Source organism: Panthera onca, chromosome B3, assembly GCF_046562875.1.
Source record: "Panthera onca isolate mPanOnc1 chromosome B3, mPanOnc1 haplotype 2, whole genome shotgun sequence".
NCBI lineage: Eukaryota > Metazoa > Chordata > Mammalia > Carnivora > Felidae > Panthera > Panthera onca.
The window spans coordinates 3,136,151-3,160,358 of record NC_138344.1 but is presented as its reverse complement, the minus strand read 5'-3'; the positions used below and the strand labels follow the sequence as shown (position 1 = coordinate 3,160,358).

The 24,208-nt window shown below is 44.8% G+C and overlaps 1 protein-coding gene across 1 annotated transcript in view; it reads left to right on the top strand.

The window, feature by feature from the left end:
- The window catches only part of ADAMTSL3 (ADAMTS like 3), a 355,200-nt gene that overhangs the window by 207,012 nt on the left and 123,980 nt on the right, over positions 1 to 24,208 (top strand). Inside the window, exons 10-15 of the mRNA XM_060617520.3 lie at positions 6,097 to 6,208; positions 11,266 to 11,404; positions 12,493 to 12,543; positions 13,013 to 13,217; positions 18,232 to 18,379; positions 19,967 to 20,051. Of these exons, the coding sequence (XP_060473503.3) occupies positions 6,097 to 6,208; positions 11,266 to 11,404; positions 12,493 to 12,543; positions 13,013 to 13,217; positions 18,232 to 18,379; positions 19,967 to 20,051 (740 nt within the window). The remainder of the gene's footprint in view (positions 1 to 6,096; positions 6,209 to 11,265; positions 11,405 to 12,492; positions 12,544 to 13,012; positions 13,218 to 18,231; positions 18,380 to 19,966; positions 20,052 to 24,208) is intronic.

Below are 24,208 nucleotides of genomic sequence, written 5' to 3'. Positions count from 1 at the left end.
ATGATATTGAGTAGATTTAGCGACAGCAACTATTTTGTCGTGCTTCTCATTCAGAGGCAAAGGGCTCTGTAATTCTTCATCATGTTTGATGTTTGCCATGAGGTTTTGATAGTTTATCTGATGAAAGAAATCTTTTTCTAACTTGCTTCCATTGTCGCATACAAGTGTGGAATTTTTTCAAATGCATTTTCTACATCTTTTGAAGTGATCGTATATTTTTTCCTTTAAGATCGTGAACTGTTGATGTTTAAATGTTAAACCCATCTTACCTTCCTGTAATAAACTTCACTTGATTATTATCATTAGTATAATTTATTACTAGCATTTACTTATATTTATTGTTTTATTATTAATAAAAAGGATTAGCCTTTTATGTATCACTGGGTATAATTTTAAATTATTGTATTTATGATTTTTTTGGTGGCTTTGTTCTGGAAGAGGTTTTCTTTCTAATACTGTATTCGTGTCAGGTCTTGGGTATTGATTTATACTGGCTTTACAAAACAAGTTTAGAAATATTTCCTCAGTTTTCATTCTTTGCAACGGTTTGTTTAAAATTGGTGTCATTTCTTCTTTAAATATTGGGAGATATTAAGCAGTACATTTTTAGAAGTATGCATTCAGTGTCTTTAAAATATACACAACTATTCATACTTTTAGTTTCCTTTTGTGTCAGTTTTATTTCAAGGACTGTCTACGGGTGCACCGTATTTTATTGCACTTTGTAGATTTTCTTTTTTCTTTCTTTTCTTTTCTTTTCTTCTTCTTCTTCTTCTTCTTCTTCTTCTTCTTCTTCTTCTTCTTCTTCTTTTTTCTTTTTACAAATTGCCACAAAGGTTTATGACATTCCTGAGTTGAACAAGTGTAGAGGTGCAATTTTCCCAACATTTGCTCATTTTGTGTTTCTGTGTCACATTTTGGTACTTCTCACAGTATTTCAAACTTTTGTATTATTACTATATTTGGGATGGTGATTTATGATCAGCGATTACAAGCCGCTGAAAGCTCAGATGGTTGTTAGCATTTTTTAGCAAAAAAGTATTTTTAAACTAAGGTACACACATTGTTTTCTTAGATCTAATGCTACAGCACACTTAATAGACTACAGTGTAGTGTAAACATAACTGGGAAACCAAAAACTTCATTTGACTCGCTTTGCTGTGATATTTGCTCTGCTGGTCTGGAAGAGAACCCACAATATCTCCAAAGTTCAACTAACTTTTTAAAGGTTATTGGCAGAGATCTTTTCATATTATCTTCTTACTGTTTCTTCATTGTCTCCTGGATCTGTAGTGAGTCATTTTTCTCATTCCTGAGACCGATTATTTGTCCCTACTTTCTTTTTAACTTGATCGGTCACTTTGGAGGGCTATCACTTTAATTAGACTTTTCACAGAAACACCTTTTCGTTTACGTTATTTACATTTTAGTGCAGTTTCCTTTCCGTATCGTTAATATCCAGTCTCATCTTTGTTATCTCCGTCCTTCTTCTGTCTCTGGATTTAATAAGCTGTTACCTTTTTATCTTTTCTAGTTGGAGGTCAGGTCATTGATTTTCATCCTTTTTCCCCCCATAACACATGTATTTAAGGCTATGAATTTCACTCCAATCATTCCTTATATTTTATTATGCAAATGTTGATGTGAAATCTTTTCCATCATCATTCAAATCGTATTGTAGTTTTCACAGTGATATATTCCTTGACTTAAAGAATATTTAGAAGTATACTCTCCAAGTATGTAGGAATTTTGCAGTAATCTCATTCTTATTTTATTTTAGAGAGTATGAGCATGGACAAGGGAGAGGGCAAAGGGAGAGAGAGAAAGACAGAGAGAGAATCTTAAGAAGGCTCCATGCTCAGTGAAAAGCCTGACGTTGGGTTCCATCTCATGACCCTGAGATTATGACCCGAGCCGAAATCAAGAGTTGGACTGAGCCACCGAGGCACCCCACTCATTATTACTTTATCGCTTCATTCTACTATAGTCAAAGAACATATTCTATATTATGTCAACTTTTTTGAAATCTGTTAAGACTTAATTTGTGGCTCAGAACATAGCAAATATTAGAAGATATGATGTGTGGTCTCCTGTTGTTGGGCACAGTGTCCATACGTCAATGTGGTCATGTTTATTAATGGTTTTATTAAAAATTGTAACCTTACTGGTTTTTGTCTGCTCATTCTGTTAGTTACCACAAGAGATATGGTAAAACTACCACTGTGACTGTTACCTTTATCTGATTTTTTTTCTATTCTTGTTAATTTCAAATTATTTATCTTTGAGGCTAGGTTGTTAGGTACGTTCACATTTAGAGTCGTTACCTCTTCTAGGGACTTGACCACCTTACCATCATGAAACTATTTTCTATTAGTGCATTGTCTTCTGGCTTCCACTTACTCTTAAGAAGCCAGCTGTCAGTCTTATTTTTGTGCCTTAGAAGGTAATGTGTCTTTCTCCCTGTATGCTTTTCAGTGTTTGCTCTTTGGTTTTCATCAATTTTTTAAGATTGTTTACGTATTTATGTATGTATTTATTTATTTAGCAAGCACACACACAAGCTGGGGAGGGGCAGAGAGAAAGGGAGAGAGAGAGAGTCCTAAGCATATTCCATGCTGTCAGCACAGAGCCTAATGTGGGGCTCGATCCTGTGAACCATGAGATCATGACTTGGGCTGAAATCAAGAGTCGGACGCTCAACTGACTGAGCCTCCCGGGTGCCCCTGCTTTCCATCAGTCTGACTGTGATGTAATTAGTGACTTTCTTCTGCTTGAGGTTTGTAGAGCTTCACAGCCATGGCTTGATATCTACCATCACTTTTGGAAGATTCTCATTGATTACCTCTGCAGATATAGTTTCTATGCCATTCTCTGTGTTCACTTTCTCTGGGACTATACTTACACCTGTCATGCCTACTTTCCGCTTCCTTCTTACGTGTCTGTTTACTGATTCTCTCTTTAATTGTATGCAATCCAGGGGTCAGCAGATCCTGGCCAGCAAGCAGAGTGGAGTTTTACTGGAACACAGCCACAGCCATTTGTTTACAGGTTGTCTGTGGCTGCCTTTTCCCTATGCCAGCCAAGTCAAATCACTGTAATGGGGACTACAAATCACTGTAATGGGGACTATGTCTGCCTTCTGATTCTTTACAAAAATATTTGCCGAGCCCCAGTCTAATCCATTGTCAAGGCTGTCCATTGCGATACTGATTTAAGTTACTGTGCCTCGTTCTCCTAGAACTGCCACTTTATTTTTGTGGCTTCTCTGTTTCTAGTGAAATTCTCTGTCTTGTCACTTAACTTCTTAAGCATTTTCACCATCCTACCTTAGTCCAGGCTTTCTAAAAAACAAGAGCCCAAGGAGGGAGCCATGTGCTAACGCTGAGGTTTTAAGACCCTGGCACCGTATGGGGTATTGTGAAACACGACCTGAAGCCACAGCTAGAATTTCAGGGGTTGGTAGCCGTATAAGTAGGTGTTTAAGTTTCTATCTGGTGATGCCACTATTTGGATATTCTGTAATTCCATTTATAGCGTATTCCACCTTTTCTGTTGGTTGTTAAATCTTATTTTTTGTGTGTGCCTGGTTATTTTTAAGTTTTTCTGTATATAGGGGGTGAAAGATTATAGATACGATCTGAGACTGGATTAATTTCTGCTTCTGGAAGACAGGTTAGCAGCCAGTTACCTTCAGCCAACAAGCGATTGAAATAATTGGAACCTGGCGTTCATTCCCTCTGAAAAGTGGCCTCCTTCCAGTTCCTACTTCTTGCTAGGATAGAGCTTTCTGGGGCTCCCAGTTGGGCACGTGGGGCATTTACTGGTACCCCCCTCGGCTTGGTGGGCCTCGAGCTCCAGTGTTTGTTCTCAGACTCATGAGTCCAATGACAGCTCTGCTCAGCTTCTCAGCCACTCAGTCACCACTTGCACGATGGAAAATGCCGGGAGCAGAAATGTGGTGCCAGAGGTGTTGCCAATGTCACGCTCGCCTCTCTGGGCTTCCTTTGTGTCTGGGGTCTTGTCCCTGCAAACGCTCACTGGCGTGGTCGCTCTCTGATGCCTTCAGATACATCAGAAATATATTTTAGGCGGAGCTCTCACTCTCTCTGGCAGGATGCATCAGAGACCAGCCATTCTTCCACAGCCAGAGCACAACCCTTTCGAAGTGTTTCGTGCCTCTGTGACGCTGTGCATCCCGCCCTCCTTCCCCCCACCTCTCCTCCCCCCACCTCTCCTCCCCCCACCTCTCCTCCCCCCACCTCTCCTCCCCCCACCTCTCCTCCCCCCACCTCTCCTCCCCCCACCTCTCCTCCCCCCACCTCTCCTCCCCCCACCTCTCTCCCCCACCTCTCCTCCCCCCACCTCTCCTCCCCCCCACCTCTCCTCCCCCCACCTCTCCTCCCCCCACCTCTCTCCCCCACCTCTCCTCCCCCCACCTCTCCTCCCCCCACCTCTCCTCCCCCCACCTCTCCTCCCCCCACCTCTCCTCCCCCCACCTCTCCTCCCCCCACCTCTCCTCCCCCCACCTCTCCTCCCCCCACCTCACCTTCCCCCACCTCTCCCCCCCACCTCTCCTCCCCCCACCTCTCCTCCCCCCACCTCTCCTCCCCCCACCTCTCCTCCCCCCACCTCTCCTCCCCCCACCTCTCCTCCCCCCACCTCTCCTCCCTGACAGCGTCTCGTGCTAGAGTGTTTTACCGTTTTATGATCAAGTACATCCACATATTATCTTTTAGTCAACTCTTACTTATGTTTATGAATCAGCTTTACTGACTGATTTCATCATTACTGCTTCTTGCATCTACTCCCTCCTGCTTTTATATTCGCTCGTGTTCAATACCTTTTAATAGTTTTTTCCCTTTTTTTTCCAGTGAGGGTCTCAAGGGGTACCGTTTCAGTCATTCTGTGTCTGAAGATATCTCTGTTTCACTGGTTCTGATAGATAATTTGATCATCGATTGCTCATAGATTGACCATTGGTCTTTGATTGTTGATTGATAGTTTAGTTACAAAATTCTAGACAAAAAGTTATCGTTGCTCAGCACTTTGAAGGTGTGATTTTGCTTTCTTGCATCCGGTATTGCCTATGAGAAATCGAATGCCAGTCTGATTCTCACTGTTTCATAGTAATCTTTTTTTTTTTTTTCCTTTCTGACAACTTTTAAGATTTTTCTTTATCCCGGTTGTTGTACTTTTTAAAAATGCCTGCCCAGAACATTTTTAAACTGAGTACACCTGTCTTTCTCAAGGTCTAGGAAATTCTCAGCAATTATATCATCCAATATTGGCTTTTCATTATGTCCTCTGTTGGGTCCCCCGCTTGAAGTCCCTATGAGCGTTGGCATTTCTGGACGGATCCTGCGTGAACTCTATTTCTTTTTCTCCTCTCCTTGCATTCTGGGGGTTTCCCTTGGTTCACTCATTTGTTCAGTCAGGAGGGCAGAAAAGAAAAAAGTAGGAGGAGAACGTGCTCATTGAGTGTAATCCCTCAACAGTATCTTCCCTCTTCCGTCCGCTGGCTCACGCACGGTGGCACCCCTTCTCTTTAGTTAGATGCTGGAACGCTCGAGTATGAACACCACATATTTGTGTACATTTGCGTTTCTCCAGTTGTGCTTTCCAGAAGACCTTTTTGGAGGGATTTGCGTAAAGATGAAAGTGTAAGAATTATTGCAAGTGTTAAGAACTCCAGGCATGTGGCATGGTGCAAACAAACCCAGACTGTCTCAGCCCCTGCTCTCATGGAAATTAAACTCAGATGTATCAGGTAGAAAAAAAAAAAAACAGAAGTTACGCGAACAAACAAAAAAAGGCCACCTACACGTTTGAGAACTCCCTTCCAGGCATGGAGTTGTCTGGAAAAATGACTCTGGGGAGCCTGGTTGAAGGTCTTCTGAGCCCCCCTCTGTGGCAACCCCGAATGAAGTGTTATCACATGTTAGAATTTTTGGAAACTTCATGTGCCGGAGTTGGTCGTGAAAGATCTGAAGATCCGAGATTGCATACCTCAGTGAAGTACATTGATCTCCTTCGGAAAGCCGTGGGAAGTGTTAGACCGTTGCATGTAGATGTGTCACCATGGTTCTCTGTGTCCAGACCAGGTACACGGTGGCCAAGGACAGTGTGGCCCAATTCTTCTTCTATCAGCCGATCAGTCATCAGTGGAGACAAACCGACTTCTTCCCCTGCACTGTGACATGTGGAGGAGGTGAGGCACAGACTTCGTTCCTGAATGTTCCGAGCTCAGAGTTAGAAATGACGTACCTGTGCGTTTTTTTGAAGCTGACTGTAACATTGGTGTGGTGACGGGTGATGAGTGATCACGCGGCGTCCTGCCCAGCAGCCTGGACCGCAGTGGTGTGAACGGATGTGTGTTTGCCTTTATTCTTGGAGACAGGTGCAACAGTCTAGACAGACTTCTAGCAAAAAGCTGGAGACCTGTTTATGTGTGTCCTTGCGTTTCTTGTCTTAAGTGTCTGTAAAGCATGCATTATTTTTAATTTTCCACGGAAAACCTGAAAAACAGACCAAGCAGCTTGGTGAATGGGTCGCGTTGGTTCTAACATTTAGATTTCCACCCGTCCTCCCTCAAGGTAGGTGCCTTAGCGTAAATTACCAAAAGGAGAAAGGGTAGCCGCTGAATGGTAAGGGGAAACTCCTGCCCGCTGCTTGCTTAGTTCAAGGATTTCACAGACAGTGAAGGAAGGTTCTGGGCTCCACGCACGTGCTACACGTATTTACAGGCTCAGGTGGCGGGAAATCGGCTGTTTAACATGGAGAAAGCATCTGCCTGGAGGAAAGGAGGCCTCCAGAGCCTCCGTTATAAGTCTCTTTTAATAAACTGAACTTTAAAATTGAAGAATAAATGGTTCTGAGCTCGTGCCAACACATGAACCGTGGTTCCTTGAATTGCTAGAGGGCCTTATGTGGATAACTTCCCCTAAAAGCACCAGGCAGCAGTGTTGGGCATTTCCATGTATCCAGCCACGTGCTGGGGTGTTCATCTTCACATTTATTCTTGCAAACAACCTTAAGAAAGGTCTCTTTGCGTGGCTGTATTATGTGTGAGCAAACCGAAACGTATTAGAGGTAAAGGACATACCCCCCGTTTGCTCAGCTGGTGAACAGCTCCCTCTGAGCCCCCAGCTGAGTGTCCCCAGTCACTTCTGCCTTTCCTCCTTTAAACTCCAGGCTTCAGGTATCAGGGACGCCTTCGGGTTCCCGGGAATCTGTATCTCAGGACTCTCTCCTCTGGGATTTAGGCTCCCTGTGAAAGCAGCAGGCAGGTGCTTTTGTGGGGAGCACTTAGCCCAGACCCCAGAAGGAGCTTGTGTTGCCGAGAAGGAAAGAGAAACAGTCTAGGGGGTGAATGGGGCTCTGGAAACCAGCTAGAAAGTTAGTCTTCCCAGCTATTTCTTCCTAGACTTGGCTTGGGCAATAGACCACTAGATTATGATTCTACAGCAGTGGTTCTCAAAGTGGGGTCCCCGGGCCAACAGCATCAGCATCACGTGGGAACTTGGCAGAAATACAGATTCTTGGGCCCCACCCTGGACCTACTGAATGAGAAACTCTGGGAATGGGGCCCATTAATCCTTTTCAACAGTCCCTCCCCAGGAAATTAGGGTACACATTCAAGTTTAAGAATCTTTGGATATCAGCTGTAGCCATATTAATCACTGCTTTTGCCATATCTGTGTCACCCCTGCACTATTATTTACTTGAGGTTTTTTCTTTAAATGGATGTTTTAAGAAATTTAAATAGAGGCATCTGGGTGGCTCAGCTGGTTAAGTGCCCAACTTCAGCTCAAGTCGTGTTCTAATGGTTTGTGGGTTCGAGCCCCGCGTTGGGCTTTGCACCGACAGTGTGGAGCCTGCTTGGGCTCTCTCTCTTTCCTCTCTCTCTGCCCCTCCCCCTCTTGCTCTTTCCCAAAATAAATACAAAATAAATAAACTTTAAAAATGTTTAAATAAACATATTCACAAAAACAAGTTAATTTTACCTTGAGGAGGCAAACTGATCTCCTGCCATAAATAGAACACGATCACAAAAATAAATATGACTTAAACACAATGCTGGAGATCATCTTTAAGTCCCTACCAACGCTAACATTCTCTCGGTGTTTCTCGATTCCACCGAAAGTGAAAATGTATTTTGCTGAACATTACAAGCATTGTTCAGAGGCAGAAACTCCTTCAGAGCTTTGAGTCACCGACCTTGCGTCGGTGACCGCCAAGGAAACTCTTGAAACACATTTGATCTCGTTGAAAGCTGATTGAGGGAAAACAGTGTTGGGAGTTGAGACCGTGATCTGCGTAAATTCAGTGAGTCTCTCCAAACCCGGGCCTCAGACTCATTTTGGCCAAACTCGTTCTCCAAAAATGGCATGACGACATTTCCATCAAGAGGCAGGGTGGCCACAGAGCTGAAGTTCAGGGACTTGGACTCACTTCTTGGCTTTGCCACCGCTTAGCTCTGTGCCATCTCTGAACCTCAGTCTGCTCATCCATAAAACAGGATGATGCCCCTTGCAGCACTGTCGGGGAACAAAATGAGAGGACACAGGTCAAGGAGCCTAATATAGTGTGTGGCAGTTAATGGGTACTCAGGAAATACCTGTTATGTCCGATTCTAAAGAAACCTGAATTTTGTTAAAAATTCAGCATAATCGACAGGGTTGTGGCCGCCCCCCCTCCTGGCATTCTCCGGTGGTGGGTTATGAGATACATACATGACTCAATGCTCTCAGGGTGAGTGGGACATACCCACAGATTCCCTACCTGCATGTGTTATATCCAGAAGCAGAATCCCACCACCTTTGAGTCAAGTGGACCATGGTTCCAGAGATGACCATCTCCCATGGACCCCCAAATAAAAGCAAAGAGCTGGCAGTGGTGGGGGGGTATTCTTACTCAGCAAGTAGACAAAGATCTCTTTCTTTTTAATGTCTCCCCTCTCCCACCTAATCACTCAGAGAGACATTCCCATTCAGGCACATAAGAAAAAAGAGGCACTTTTTCACTCTGGGAGGGACATTGGGAATGGGACTCGGCTTAGTCAGTTGGTTAAATTCTTGGGAGGGAAACAGATGTGCCTCATACTCAGGTGCGGAAGGAAAGGCAGCCCTGCTGGAGCCATAAATGGGAGCACCTGGCAGGGAAACTGTCCGCCAGAGACAGCAGTGGCTGTAAGAACAGAAGGGAAACTTTAGGCTGCTCTTGGGGTTCCCTCTACGGCCTGCCATTTTCCGCACACAGGCAGAATTTCAATACATTGGTTCATAACATAGGAAGGCAACCTGCCTTATTTCCTTCGCTTTCAGTTTTCTCTGTACCTCTATCAGATTAAAGAGGAAAATTAATCGTCTCTCCTTAAATTGTAAACACCTGTATGCTTTTTGTCTCCTAGAAGTATGTTTCCATTTAGAACAGAGGTGTTCCTTTGCTTCGAGGAGGTATAGTCTCGTTCTGTACTTGTTTTGGAGGAAGTAAACACACACACATAAAACCCACAAGGAAAGCATTACCAGAGTTTAATTGCATTACTAATCAAGTCGCCACGATTTGTGTAAATGCCATTTCTGAGTTGTTGGGTCATCAGGCAGGTTGGTTCTCTGCTCCCTAAGGTACTGGGATGCCAGGCTTTTCTGCCTTGCCTGTAGTCATCTACGCGGGACTCTGAAGCTCAGTCTGGAGACAGTACTGGATTGATTGCCCCTGCCATCTGATATTGTAGACTTTCTGGCAGATATTGGCACCCGAGTCGCATTTTATTGACTCCATTTGGATTTTCGTTCTTGTGGTTTCAACCTTGCTTTTCATAACGCATACCAGTCCGTCCTTCCCCACGCCGTGTACGTCCAAGCCATGGCTTGCGGAATGCTGTCTAGTGGTTTATAAAATCAGATTCCTCTCGGCAATCAGGCCCTTAAATGTATTTTTAGACCTTTAGACCAACTGGCTGAGGCTGAGAGCTTAGCTTCGAGCCTTTTTTTTTTTTTCCTGAAGAGCTCATTCTGCTTTTGAAAAATTGCCTTTTTTTTTTTTTTCCTTTTAAACTTAGTATGACACTTATGTAGTGACAGGAAGCCTGGGATCAGATCTTTCAGGAAGTAGAAGCATCATTTTGTGAGTTGTTTTTTAAATCTACGGCACTCATCCATTTGGAACGCTCACTTTCCTCAGAGACTGTGCAATTTGAAATTCACAGAATCGAGAGTGAGTTTTCATCCCTTCTGCTCTGAAGGATTTTGAGGCAGGGGGCGGTGTAGGGGATGGACTTTGTTCCTCCCAGTATGGACAGTGCTTACTTCCCCAGTTAGAGAAGTTCGTTGGCATCCGAGATGCCCCAGGTGCCCCCGGACAGCAAACAAGTAAAATGTAGTGTCCCCAAGCAACAGGATATTGTGCGGTGGAAGGAGGCACCGGACCGGGGCACGTGGGTGGCTCTTATCAGTGTCGTGCCGAGTGAGAAAAGTAGACAATAGAACAAGATTTAAAGTACCTATCTAGTTACAACAGGCACACACAAGCAACATTGCATAAGGCACATGCGGATTTGAGAACATGTAAACAAGAAATAGGGGTCTCTGGGGGAGTCAGGATGGGAATAGTAAAACCAGAATATGGGGAAACAGGGGGCCCATGGCTCAGGGCTGTGGGGACATTCGGGAGACCGGCCAGCAAGTGACCTTCCGCCCCGAGGTCTGAGCATTCCGTAAAGGAGTCCCTTGCCACTTTCTCGTTAAAAGTGCTAAGACAGGGCGCCTGGGTGGTGCAGTTGGTTAAGCATCTGACTCTTGATCTCAGCTCAGGTCATGATCTCACAGTTTGTGAGTTCGAGTCCCACATCGGGCTCTGCACTGATGTTGCAGAGACTGCTTGGGATTATGTCTCTTCTTCTCTCTGACCCTCCCCCTGCTTGTGCGTGCTCGCTGTCTCTCTCTCTCTCTCTCTCTCTCTCTCTTTCTCTCTCTCTCTCGGCCACACATCTTCATCATCTTAGAAGAACCTGAAGATCATTAGAGCCCACAAACCAACCCATTTCCTGGACTGAGCCACCCGATGTTTCTGCCTCAGTTGGACCATGTAAGGACCCGGGCACTGCTGTGTGCTAGAAGCTCCCAGCGATTGTCCTGCATAGTCAGGGATGAGAACCACGGAGTTAAGTTTCTTCTGGGGGAGGAAGAGTCGTGCCAAGGGATCACTGCCGCGGGAACACGACACAGTGCGATATTCACAGGTGCCTTTTCTTTTTCCCATTAGGCTACCAGCTCAACTCGGCCGAATGTGTGGATATCCGCTTGAAGAGGGTAGTTCCTGACCATTACTGCCATTACTACCCCGAAAATGTGAAACCCAAGCCCAAACTAAAGGAGTGCAGCATGGATCCTTGCCCTTCGAGGTCTGCGTCATTGCCCTTAGTGTTTACTCTAAAAAGAAATCAGCCAACCGCCACCAAGACCAGTCCATGTTTGCAGAGTGACATTTGCACTGTGCGACCTTGAACACACGCAGGTGGCAGCTACCCGCGTCCGTAGCCCCGCTCAGCGGGGACGAGGCTCGCCAGCGCACACAGCCCTGCACTCTCCTGTCTGGCTGTGCGTGCATGTGCCCTGATATTCACCCCTCTGTAAGGACCCTCCGTGAGCATCTACACACACAACAGGGAAGCTCTCTCCATCCAAGTACGATGTCTTGTCCATCTGCCAGTCATAAATATCTTGAACTCACCGTTTTCACTTTTAAACTGGGTCGCCCGTTACCCCGTGCTGACTTTCGAAGCGTTTGCATTAAGTTCAGTATAAATAATGCATTGCTCAAGCAAGTAAGAAGTTTCAATGCCAAGGCAGAAAAGCGATGCATAAACTATCCCGTTGCATAATTTAGTACCTGCTGACTTGGACTGCCTGGGGAAGTTTCCTGGCTTTCCTACAGTATCTTAAAATAACAGCCACAATATCAAGTCCTAGAATCCCCCAGACAGCTGCCAGCTGGCTGAGGCAGAAGTGTGCAAATGGAAAAGGAAGCATTCTCAGTGGATTTCATTTCCTGTCACTGAACTGCCCATTTCCTGGAATCCCAGGTGAACATAATTATGAATAGAGACCTTTTCAAAGGACAGCTTCTATGAAATAAAATGTCTTGCTAAAGAGTCTACTAAAATGATAGCATGTTAATATCATTAGCATACCAAAATAACCGTCTTAGATGATGGAAAGTAGGTTTATCTGAATGAAGAGACGCTCTTCCCTTTGATTAATTCATAGCACTGGTTTCTTTATTTCCGTGTAACTGGAGATGGCGTGTGCCACGGATGGTCCCGAAAACCAAAAAAGATGGTGGGAAGTTTTGGGGAAGGGTTCACAGCACTTGTCATGTTTCGTCTTCAGTCTGAAAGGGCTCTGTCTTTTGGGAGGTCAGATCTGTATGGGTTACATTAATATGTCGATTGATTTAGAAATGACACTGTCACCGTGATTTCATTTGTAGCGACGGGTTTAAAGAGATCATGCCCTACGACCACTTCCAACCTCTCCCTCGGTGAGTTACGTGTTTCCGTTTTCCACTCTGTGATTTGCTCTAAGTAGTTTGCAGGGAACTGTAGTATCTGTAGCAACAGTCCAAAATATAAGAGGGACAGATACTAGATCCTTTACGAGGAGCTACGGGCAAACAGACTTCAACTCCATAAGGAAGATGTGTCAAAGAATCGGATGGAATACACTGCCTCCAATGGTCACGTCTCCCGTCACTGGGGATGTCCGGCCGTTAGAGAGGGAGCTCAGGCCTTGCAGTTGGTCAGAAATTTGAGTCCCCCTTTTATACCCGGATGACTAGTTTCCGACTTTGAGTTTCTCCGGTTCTCTAGTAATATCGTCCTTTAGTGTTGATGGTCTAGAGACAGCTCAAGGAACGCTTCCGGAAGTACTTTTCGCTGTCGCGTTTGCAAGCTTGAAACAGACAAGCCAATGACAAATAAATAATGTGTTTTTATTTGTTCGCTTTTGAGCTGGGAACATAACCCTTGGACTGCGTGCTCGGTGTCCTGCGGGGGCGGGATTCAGAGGCGGAGCTTCGTGTGTGTGGAGGAGTCCATGCACGGAGAGATACTACAGGTAGAGGAGTGGAAGTGCATGTACGCGCCCAAACCCAAGGTCATGCAGACCTGCAACCTGTTCGACTGCCCCAAGTGGATTGCCATGGAGTGGTCTCAGGTAAGATTCCAGACCGGACGCTTGGCTTTTCATTTTTATCTTATTTTATTTTCTTAATTTATTGAGATACAGTTTTTTGTTTTTTTTTTTTTAAGCAGTCTCCCTGCCTGGCACAGAGCCCAGTGCAGGGCTTGGACTCATGACCCTGAGATCAAGACCTGAGCCGAAATCAAGGGTCTGACTCGTAACCGACTAAGCCACCCAGGCACCCTAAGGACAGGACACTTTCATTGAAACCTCAGATTTGAACGAACATTGACTAGGTGCTATCGATCCTTTTGTCACATACCCCCTAAAAGGTGCTCGCAAAATTAAATACCCCGTCACCTCTATTTAGGTTGACATCTAAAAGTCTTGATTGTAAGTTTAAGTAAAAAGGATCAAAGAGTGTCATTTCTAACATGTGAATGCTGACATTTTAAAATAAAAGTGTTACAGCATTTAAAGAAAAAAATGTGTTCAGCAGAATGTAAATGCCATGTTGATTTCTATCTTTGCCATCTTTCCCTTAAAAAGCACACGAAGAGGTCCTTCTTGAACAGTTTGTGGATAGTTTGCATTTTTCCCCCTTGAGCTCACGTTCTGAATCCACTCTCCCCACAGAAATTTATCCCAACATAGTGTACCTTTATGCCGTAGTCTTTTATCGATTACACTCTTCTACTTTTTCCCAAGAATATATGTATAGCAATTGAAATCATTGTATTTTATTTGAAATTAATTTATTTCAATTTCCTGTGGCCATAGGCTCTAAGTATTAGGAATGTTCCCCCTCCCCTGGATCGTTATTATCACAACAATATAAATATATTTCAAATTTTGGTAAACACTTATTACACATAAAAAGTAAATTTTTTAAATATAAAATTTATTGTCAAATTAGTTTCCATACAACACCCAGTGCTGATCCCAACAGGTGCCTTCCTCAATGGCCATCACCCACCCTCCCCTCCCCTCCCTCCCACCCTCCATCAACCCTCAGTTTATTCTCAGTCTTTAAGAGTCTCTTATGGTTTGGCTCCCTCCCTCTCTAACTTTTTTTTTTCCTTCCCCCCCCCCCATGGTCTTCTGTTAAGTTTCTCAAGATCCACATAAGAGTGAAAACATAAGGTATCTGTCCTTTTCTGTGTGACTTATTTCACTTAGCATAAGACTCTCCAGTTCCATCCACGTTGCTGCAAAAGGCCATATTTCATTCTTTCTCATTGCCACGTAGTATTCCATTATGTATATAAACCACATCTTCTTTATCCATTTGTCAGTTGATGGACATTTAGGCTCTTCCCATCATTTGGCTATTGTTGAAAGTGCTGCTAGAAACATTGGGGTACGAGTGCCCCTTACGCATCAGCAGTCCTGTATCCCTTGGGTAAATTCCTAGCAGTGCTGTTGTTGGGTCATAGGGTAGATCTATGTTTAACTTTTTGAGGAACCTCCACACAGTTTTCCAGAGCGGCTGCACCAGTCTGCATTCCCACCAACAGTGCAAGAGGGTTCCCGTTTCTCCACATCCTCTCCAGCATCTATAGTCTCCTGATTTGTTCATTTAAGCCACTCTGATTGGCGTGAGGTGGTATCTGAGTGTGGTTTTGATTTGTGTTCCCCTGATGAGGAGCGACGTTGAGCATCTTTTCATGTGCCTGTTGGCCGTCCGGATGTCTTCTTTAGAGAAGTGTCTATTTATGTCTTCTGCCCATTTCTTTACTGGATTATTTGTTTTTTGGGTGTGGAGTTTGGTGAGCTCTTTATAGATTTTGGATACTAGCCCTTTGTCCGACATGTCATTTGCAAACATCTTTTCCCATTCTGTTGGTTGCCTTTTAGTTTTGTCGATTGTTTCCTTTGCAGTGCAGAAGCTTTTTATCTTCATGAGGTCCCAATAGTTCATTTTTGCTTTTAATTCCCTTGCCTTTGGAGATGTGTCAAGTAAGAAATTGCTACGGCTGAGGTCAGAGAGGTCTTTTCCTGTTTTCTCCTCTAGGGTTTTGATGGTTTCCTGTCTCTTTTAGTTGGAATCAATCCAGAAAATGAGGGTGGGTGGCTTAAAAAATTGTCCATTCCCAGAATGGGTTCAGACCTGGGTTCCGCAATAATTTTATTCCTAGTTTTTACTGCTGGTTTCTTGTTCTGTTTTGTTTTGCACGTGCACACCAGGAAAACTTGTTCACATAAGTAAACAGAACTGAGGAGGATTTTCTTACAGCAAGGCCATTCCGTTCTTGAACTCCTGACCTATGTGCCAAAAGTCATGCTGTGATCTATCATCAGAAATCAACATTTTTACCTCTATAACCTGCAGAGCTCATTTTCAGCTCTTAGAAGAGTCCCATCTGTATGTTTTGTCTTGGCTTTAGAGCTTTCATACCACGACCCCACATCCTCATCAATATTGTGACTTTATCGTCACTCACGGTATCAAAAGGGGGGTTGCTAACCGAATCATCTCATTTACCTTTCTCAGCTCTTAATACTTTTCATTTGTTTGCAAACATCAAATACATTCTCAGTAACGAGAATTCATTATCATTAAGGATATATTCCTCCTCCAAAGAGGAGTTCTGGAAATTGTAAATACCGACAGCATTATTAGGGTAAGTGTCCAGCTTCCTGGGGGGGAAGGGGGTGCTATGTGAGAGGAGACAATACTCCTTTGGATTGACCAGTCCTGGTGTGGTTATACCTTATCATCCATCATAATGTTTTCTTTCTCTTTGGGCAGAGTTCTTGTTTCTTTCTTGGCCGATACGCAACAGCCTCTGACAGTCACATATATTTCAAGTTGATAAATCTTGGGGTAGGGGAATCGATTTCCCAGAAATAGGGTCTAATCTCAAACCTCACTCAGTTCATTAGAATATTTGTTCAATGGCAAGAGGAAATCAGATAGGTTTCCTGATAGCCTTTTTTTTTAACTCCCTATTTTTAAAAACACCAGTAGAGTTAGCATAGTGTTATATTAGTTTCAGTTGTACAGTATCGTGGTTCAGTGGTTCCACATCACGACGAAGTGCACTCTTACTCCCTTTTCCTTACTTCATCCATCCCCACCCCCCACCGCCCCTCTGGTAACCGTCTGTTTGGTCTCTGCCGATACCTTCCCTTTTTGGAGAAGTGAGTATGTTAAAAAAGGCCTTCCTGTCCTGTGAAACTTGTCTGTGACCGTGTAGGAAACATCTACAGACTTAAGAAAGAGTCCTTGAGCTCGATGAGTCGGTGGCAAAGTCATGGTTTTGGCAACGAGAGGCTCCAGGATGGATCCTCTATGCCCCTTGGGAACTGTGTGACCTTGGGCAAGGTCCTTTGGTGGTGGGCTATTTGCTCATCTGTGGGAATGGGAATGAGGCTACTGACCTGAAGGTGCGTTGGGACATGAGTCCGATAACCCCCGCGGGCCGCACCTGTTCATAGTGGATGTCCTAGGACTTTCAGCCCCTCCCTCGGGTGGATCCCAGAATTGGGGAGGCCTGAAGTGTATACAGTTTGGACTTTGAAGAAGAAAGGATGCGAAATAAAAATATCAGGCACCTCAGTGAATTTTTACTCAGAATAAGCGAAGCAATTGCAAAATTTTAAAAAACTGACAATGACCCCCAACGTGAACTGTGAACTTTAGTTAAAACAATACAGCAGGGGCGCCTGGGTGGCGCAGTCGGTTGAGCGTCCGACTTCAGCCAGGTCACGATCTCGCGGTCTGTGAGTTCGAGCCCCGCGTCAGGCTCTGGGCCGATGGCTCGGAGCCCGGAGCCTGTTTCCGGTTCTGTGTCTCCCTGTCTCTCTGCCCCTCCCCCGTTCATGCTCTGTCTCTCTCTGTCCCAAAAATAAATTAAAAAATGTTGAAAAAAATAATAATTAAAACAATACAGCAGCATTGGTTCCTCCGTTGTGATAATTGTACCACACTCACACAAGATGTCAGTAATAAGGGAGACTATGGGGGTGAGTGGGGGCAAAGCAGAACTCTGGACTGTATGCTCAGTTTTTCTCTAAACATAAAATGGTCCTAAAAAATAAAGTCTATTAATTAAAAAAACCACATACTTATACACATATGTACTCCCCAACATATGTACATAAATTGAAATGATATCCTAGGCTTTCATGACAGGAAAATTCTCCATTTGTCAGTAAGAGAACCTTCCAAATCATAAATAAATAATTCAAGGAAAAAATGCAACACAAACCATGAAAATTCAGACAAAATAGCAAAATGTTTATTTAGAAAAGTTGTTTTAATATATTTATTTTTGAGAGAGTGAGACATCATGAGCCAGGTCGGGGGGGGTGGGGTGTGGGTACAGAGAGAGGGAGACACAGAATCTGAAGCAGGCTCCAGGCTCCAAGCTGTCAGCACAGAGCCCGATGCGGGGCTCAAACCCACGAGCCGTGAGACCCTGAACTGAGCCAAAGTCGGAGGCTTAACCGACTGAGCCACCCAGGTGCCTTGCAGAATGTTTTTATTAATTTTAACTGCTTGATATTTCTACAGTATTTTTCCTGAGCTTTGTGGCTGAATACTCTATGATGGCCTCTTCGTGTGATCGCAGTTTTGCAAGATCGATTTCTATAGACAGAATGGAAAGAAAATCCCTTAGTGTGACTGATCAGAACTTGATTTTTTAACTAATAGTTTAAAAAAGTTTCTATTTCCCATGTTCTCAAGTTGTTTTGGATAATGTCATTACAAATTTAATCAAATTTGAGAAAACCTATATCAAGTCTCTTTCATATCGAACAGAAAATTTTCGGGTCATTTCAGTTTTTCTTGTGCTGTGGCCTCATCTGAAATACTTCTCAGGTTGAAAATTGGACGGAGACCTTGCAAAGGGAGGGGCCCTGAAACATAAGAATCAGGGGAAACCAGCTTCTATCCCCTTCTTTACATACTGTTTGTCTAATGGTCTTTTGTGTTTAATACTCACGTTGATCAGGGGCTCTCCTTGGCTTGAGTCATTAATGCCTTTGTGGATCTCCTCATGGACAAGAATTTCACTGGCTTCTCATTTCTTCTTTGAAGTGCACGGTGACTTGTGGCCGAGGGTTACGTTACCGCGTCGTTCTGTGTATCAACCACCGCGGGCAGCACGTTGGTGGCTGCAACCCACAGCTGAAGTTACACATCAAAGAAGAATGTATCATCCCCATCCCGTGCTACAAACCAAAAGGTAAGTTTGTGGTGCATGTTAAAGTTAAATCAAGTGGTGTTTTCCCGCTCTCATTCGAATATCGCAGGATTTACATTTCAACTTAACCGTCTTAGGAAAACCGTCTTACCGACAGATGGCAGTTAGACTGTCCACCAGGTAAAGAAGCTGGACCCACTTGATAAATTGATCTGGGGGGAAGCTGAGTGCTTATCGACTCAGTACGTTTAGAGTGGCTCCTATCTGTCTGGGCTTACACCAACATTTCTCGCTGGACACGGAATAATCTGATGGAATCCCTGCTTTGAAGAAAAAGAAGGAGGATGAGGAGAAAGAGAAAGGGGAAAAGAAAAGGAGAAGGATAAAGAGAAAGAGGAGGAGGAAATTTCCCCCAGGGTTCTCATTCTTTTCTCCCCCGCAGTATTTTGTGCGTACCTTCCCCTGGAGTGTATGTCTCTTGAGGGAGGGACAACATCATCTTTATCACGTGTCCTGGTGCCTACCTACCGTGGAGTAGATGAAGACTTTTGGCTCCCAATGCAGATCTCTGGATGCTTTTTGAATTTCTTCTATTATTCCTATTTGTTCCCCAGGAATGAGCAGAAATGGGTAGCATCCACGGGCCGGAAGTCTTGGCATCATCTCTCAGATATACATTCCTTTCCATACGTGATTATTTCCATGTACTTGAGTGAGGTATTACCAACCCTTATGACAAGTATTTCCTTTCTGGAAATGGAAAAAGGATTATCCTCACTGGTTGGTCCCAAGAAGTCTTCCTTAGTCTTTTAGAAAGGATGGTACAATTCTCCTTCATTATTTCTGAGTTCATTATCCATACATAGAGCCTTATAGTCAACCGTTTCACAAATACTTATTTACTCTGTCCGCCCTTCAGAAAAGCCACGTGGTTGCCCCACAAGGTGCAAGGACGTCGTCGGTGAAGTCTTTCCTCCTGCCTTGTGCACTGGATAGTTCTTTCACAGCCACCGCCTCAGGGTCTGTGATTTCCCTGAAGCAGCCCAACATTTCCTTTCTCATTTCATAACCTAGTGTGTTCCTTTCTTCATGTCTTGCGAGGCTTAAAAGCACAGAAAGGAGCGCACATCTTGCTCCCGCGTGATGGGTATAATCGGCAATCAGCTCCCGCGACAACTACACCGATAAAAGTTTGAGTAAACCTCCTCCCAGTTTTCTCAACATCTACGTTGATTTTCTCCATTGATCTCTTTACTCTTGGGCAAGGGGGATTTGTGGCAAAAGAGAGCAAGCTGATACGGTTGAAGTAAGAGCTTTAATATGTAAACAACAGAGATTGGTATTGGTTTATAGAAGGCATTTTTTTTATATAAAAGGCATTTTTATGCTCACTTGAAGAACATCTTCAGCTGTGCTATGGGATCATCTGGTTGCACTGGGATAATGTGTTAATGAAAACAATACACGACAGAAATGTTCGGTTCACTCCAGAAGCCGCTTCAGGTCCTGTGATAAAAGAGTCCACTTTGCATTTGAAAAGCGTGACTGCTTTATTGATGAAACCTTTCGCAAATAACGATCGTGTATCCAGCTGCTTTAAGCTTGTTGTTTGTGTTCCCTTTTTCTTAGAAAAAAGCCCAGTGGAAGCTAAATTACCGTGGCTGAAACAAGCCCAGGAACTAGAAGAGCCCAGAAGAGCAACCGAAGAACCATCGTGAGTCCAGGGCCTTTTATGGGTGTAATCAGGGCATAGCCAGTTAACATGATCTATGTAATTTTTGTACTTATTGGAATACAATGATACATTTCAAATCCAAATGACCTGAATTTTCAGACTCTAGAGAGCTCGAGCTGGCTGGAAGTCTTCTTTATTTCACAATTCAGCAGTTCTACTTTGGCATTATCTGTGAGAAGCACATAAAAGAACAGTGTGTGTTAACTCAAAGCAGACCCAGTGGTCTGTTACAATTAAGAGGTTGGGGGTAATTCCTAGATCTAGATTAACACGTATGATTTGACCAAGGACCATGACAATCTTGTACAGATCAATCGATCATTCCATGGTTAAGTCATGGCCAACCTGTATAAAACCAATTTACTTGAAATGTATCAGGGTGGCCCACGTGATTATAAGGAGAAATCCTGGAGCCGCTGTGGGAAGGAGCAGTGGAAATAATATGGCACTCTGCATCTTGGAGCCTAGAACCGCCACTTTGAACTGTGTGACCGTAGACAAGTCTTTATTTTTTCTGCGTCTCATTCTCCTTACCTATAAAAGGAGCAGGCTGAACTCGATCTCTCCAGGGTCCATTCCTACTTAAAAATCTAATGACTTCTATCCACATGTGATTTGGCAAGTCTGGGGTGGAATGGTGTCAGTGGAAATGGAGAATTAGGAGTAAACCAGAGACACCTTCCGGAAGCCGAGGGTACAGACCTAAGGAGAGCAAGGAATCAAAGGCACCCTGAGATTTTTCGTCCAGGAGTCGAGAAGAGCAGCAGGACCAATGACAGACTCGAGCAATTGGACAGGACAGCTGAGTCCCTGTCACATACGTGAAGTCTGTGGCGCTGACAGCCTGTTTACCAAGGGAACAATCCCTAGAGTGTTCTAGGAAAAGGGATCTCAATATGGCTGGTCTCCAGCTCAGAGCAGGTATTTCTTCCTCAGCACCTTCAGCAACAGACGGAGCTCCCTGCATTGAGAGACAGCTCATCCTTCTGTTGAACCTCAGGAGTTATAGGCAAGATTTTTTTGCCCCTGTTGAGCTAAATATACCTCCTTCAAATTTCGGATTTCTGAAACAGGAAAAAAAACCCACAAAAAGCCACATCTATGCCCCATCCCACGTGATGGATTTTCACAAATTTGAAGAAAGCTGGATCACAAGAGTGCAGCCTTTCCCGGGCTCATCACTCTTAGCGTTTTCCAGCGGTTTTCATGTGTTGTTTTTAGATCCCTTACCAACCTCATTGCTGTTTTCAGAACACGCTCATTTATCAATGTCCTTTCCAACTGGGGACCAGCCCAGTGAGCCCCTGAGGAATGTGGATTACTTCTCTATGAGAAGGCACCATGCCTCTAGCAATGCGGGCCAAGAGAACTGGCACATCCCACTTAGGACATGCGCAGAAAAAACTTTTCCACGTGGACTACTGTCGGGCCTGGAAATGAACCCAGTGGTTTCTTCTGAATGACCCCAGAGTAACTAACTGAAGAGAGAGGGGTTCTGGGCTCATGACTGAAGCTTGGTGATCTAGAGGAAGGGGGGGGGGGTGTCACAAGAAGTGGGTAATGCAGGAGAAGGAGTAATGAGAAGAGGAAGGAGGGGACACAAGGAAGGACCACAGTTGTAAAGACCAAGGCAGTATAGCGTTTAAGAAGAGTTGCAGATCTCATAGAAAGCCAAGGAGAAGCTATGTGGACTGAGGAAATACTATGTAGATGGACAGGAGTCTTTTCCCGTTAATGTTAGGGTAAGATCACTGAAAGGGTAGAGAAGTAATCATTGCAGAGATTTAAGAAACGAATTCCCAGTCAGAAGGAAGTGGGTATTTGACGACTGAAGAACGAGTAAAGATCGGTAGTCAAGTTGATGGAAAGAAGCAGTTATATGTATGTTTGATTTTTAATTGTTTTTATTTGAAGCTAGGATGACCTTAAATATATTAACAAGGTAATAAGGATCGTACACAAATCAGTTAACATGTCTGCGCCTCCCAACTGTACAAGAAGGATATTGGGCTCAGCGTTACTGGAACCTTCTCCCCGCTCCAATCTCCTGTGATTCTATAAGCGAAGGAAAGAGAGAGATTTGAGACACTCAAAAGGGAGTGTGTAGTTGTCATGCCGGGAAGGCTATAGAGTTGTCAGACTGGGGTGACACATCCTACCAGGTTCTTCTGTCCGCAGAACACAACGAGATCATGACGGCTACTCCTTCTGTGTGTCCTCTCTTGGCTAATGGGATTGCTGTCCAGTTCCCCAAACCGCAAGCCTGGAGTCACTCTTGCCTGTCTCTCATTCTTCCCTTACATGTCGTTAACCACCGGCTGTGCCAGTCATATCCACCAAAATCTGTCTCCATTCCAGCTCCTTCCCTCCCTTCCCTACTTCCATCCTCTCCAGGTCCTGAACTCACCCCTGCAACAGCCTCCTGATTCGCTTCCCCCTCAGTCCCTTCGAACCTACCCATTCCACAGCTCTTGGACTAGACCAGCCAAGGCACAAATCTGATTCTTTCCTTCCAATGTTGCGAATACCCCAGAGGTTCCCCATCGCCCAGATATTTACACTCGTTCACAAGGCCAACCAGACTTAGCAGGCGCCATCACCCTTCCTGGCTCCCGGCCTCATCCCTAACCACTTTCTTGCTTTGCCTTGAGGGGGACGTTCCAGCCACATCGAGCTGCTGGTCGTGCCTGGCCTTCGTGAAGCTGCCACTCACGTCCACACTCCCCTTGTACTGATTTTCTTATTCGAGTGTAGGTGACGCGCTTTCATCAGAACCACTTGTGGTGCTACGTAATTGCAGATTTCTGGGCCCCGCGTGGCAGACGCTGGGGGGTGGGGCTTAGTCACTAGAACGTTTTCGGCTCTGCCAGATACCCTTTGGTGTGTGTGTGGCAAAATATGCATGACAAAATAGGTGAAAGGGATGAAGAGGTGCAAACTTCCAGCTATAAAATACACAAGTCACGGGGATGAACAGGGAACAGGGTCCATCGTCGTTCGTAACTTTGCGTGGTGACCGACAGTGCCGATGCCCATCGTGGGCATCGTTTCGTAACACGTAAAAATATCAGCCCGCTCTGTTGCACGCCGGAAACAGCTAGAATGTCGTATGTCAGCTGCACTTCAATTTTAAAAATTACCTCTTTAACCGTTTCTAAGGGTACAGTTTAGCGGCCTTAAACTACACTGATGCCGTTGTGTGACCAGCCCCACCACCCACCTCCAGAACCGCTTCATCTCCCCCAACATATACTCTGTACCCGTTAAGTGCTAACTCCCCGTATCCCCCTACTGGCCCCCCCCCCAGCCCCCAGCACCTCGATTCGACTTTCCGTCTCTATGAATCTGCCGCCAGCGTTTTTAGCAAGCACCCCAAGTGACTGGGGAGGGAGCATCCAAGTTTGGGAACCACTAGATCAGAGAGTCCGAAGGGTCCCTTTCAAGGTCTGATAATCCTATCCATTTTCTCCTTTTCTAAATTTTTTATTTTTATTTATTTATGTTTAATGTTTATGATTTATTTATTTATTTATTTATTTATTTTTGAGAGAGAGCGCAAACATGGGAGGGGCAGAGAGAGAGGGAGGCACAGAATGAGAAACAGGCTCCAGGCTCTGAGCTGTCAGCACAGAGCCCGACGCGGGGCTCGAACCCACAAGCTGTGAGATCATGACCTGGGCAGAAATCAAGAGTTGGACGCACCACCCCCCCCCCGCCCACCGCCGTTCATTTTATTGGAAGGGGCAATACCATGTAAGCTCCAGGAGGTCCGGGCCTCGTATTCATTCCAAGCCTGCTTATCCATCAGTCCGCCTGCCTTTGCTGGTGGTTCCCTCCTCCCCTGACTCCCTGAGCAGAGCTCATGTGCCCTTTCCTGCAGGAAGACCCCACTCGTGCCCGTCCAGCATGGAAGAACGAGCCTGCATGCACCTGTTCCCGGCCTCCTCCCCACTTCCTCTCTCTCTCCCTCTGTCTCTCCCTCCCTCCCTCCCTCCCTCTGTGGTTGCTATGCAATTTTCCTTTATAATTCACGCTGCTGGCAGGTTCTGGCATGTTCCTGGCTGTCTAGTGCGAAGTTTATAGTTTCCTCCCTCCCACCACTTCTGACTCCGTGCATTCCCTCCATTTCCAAACAG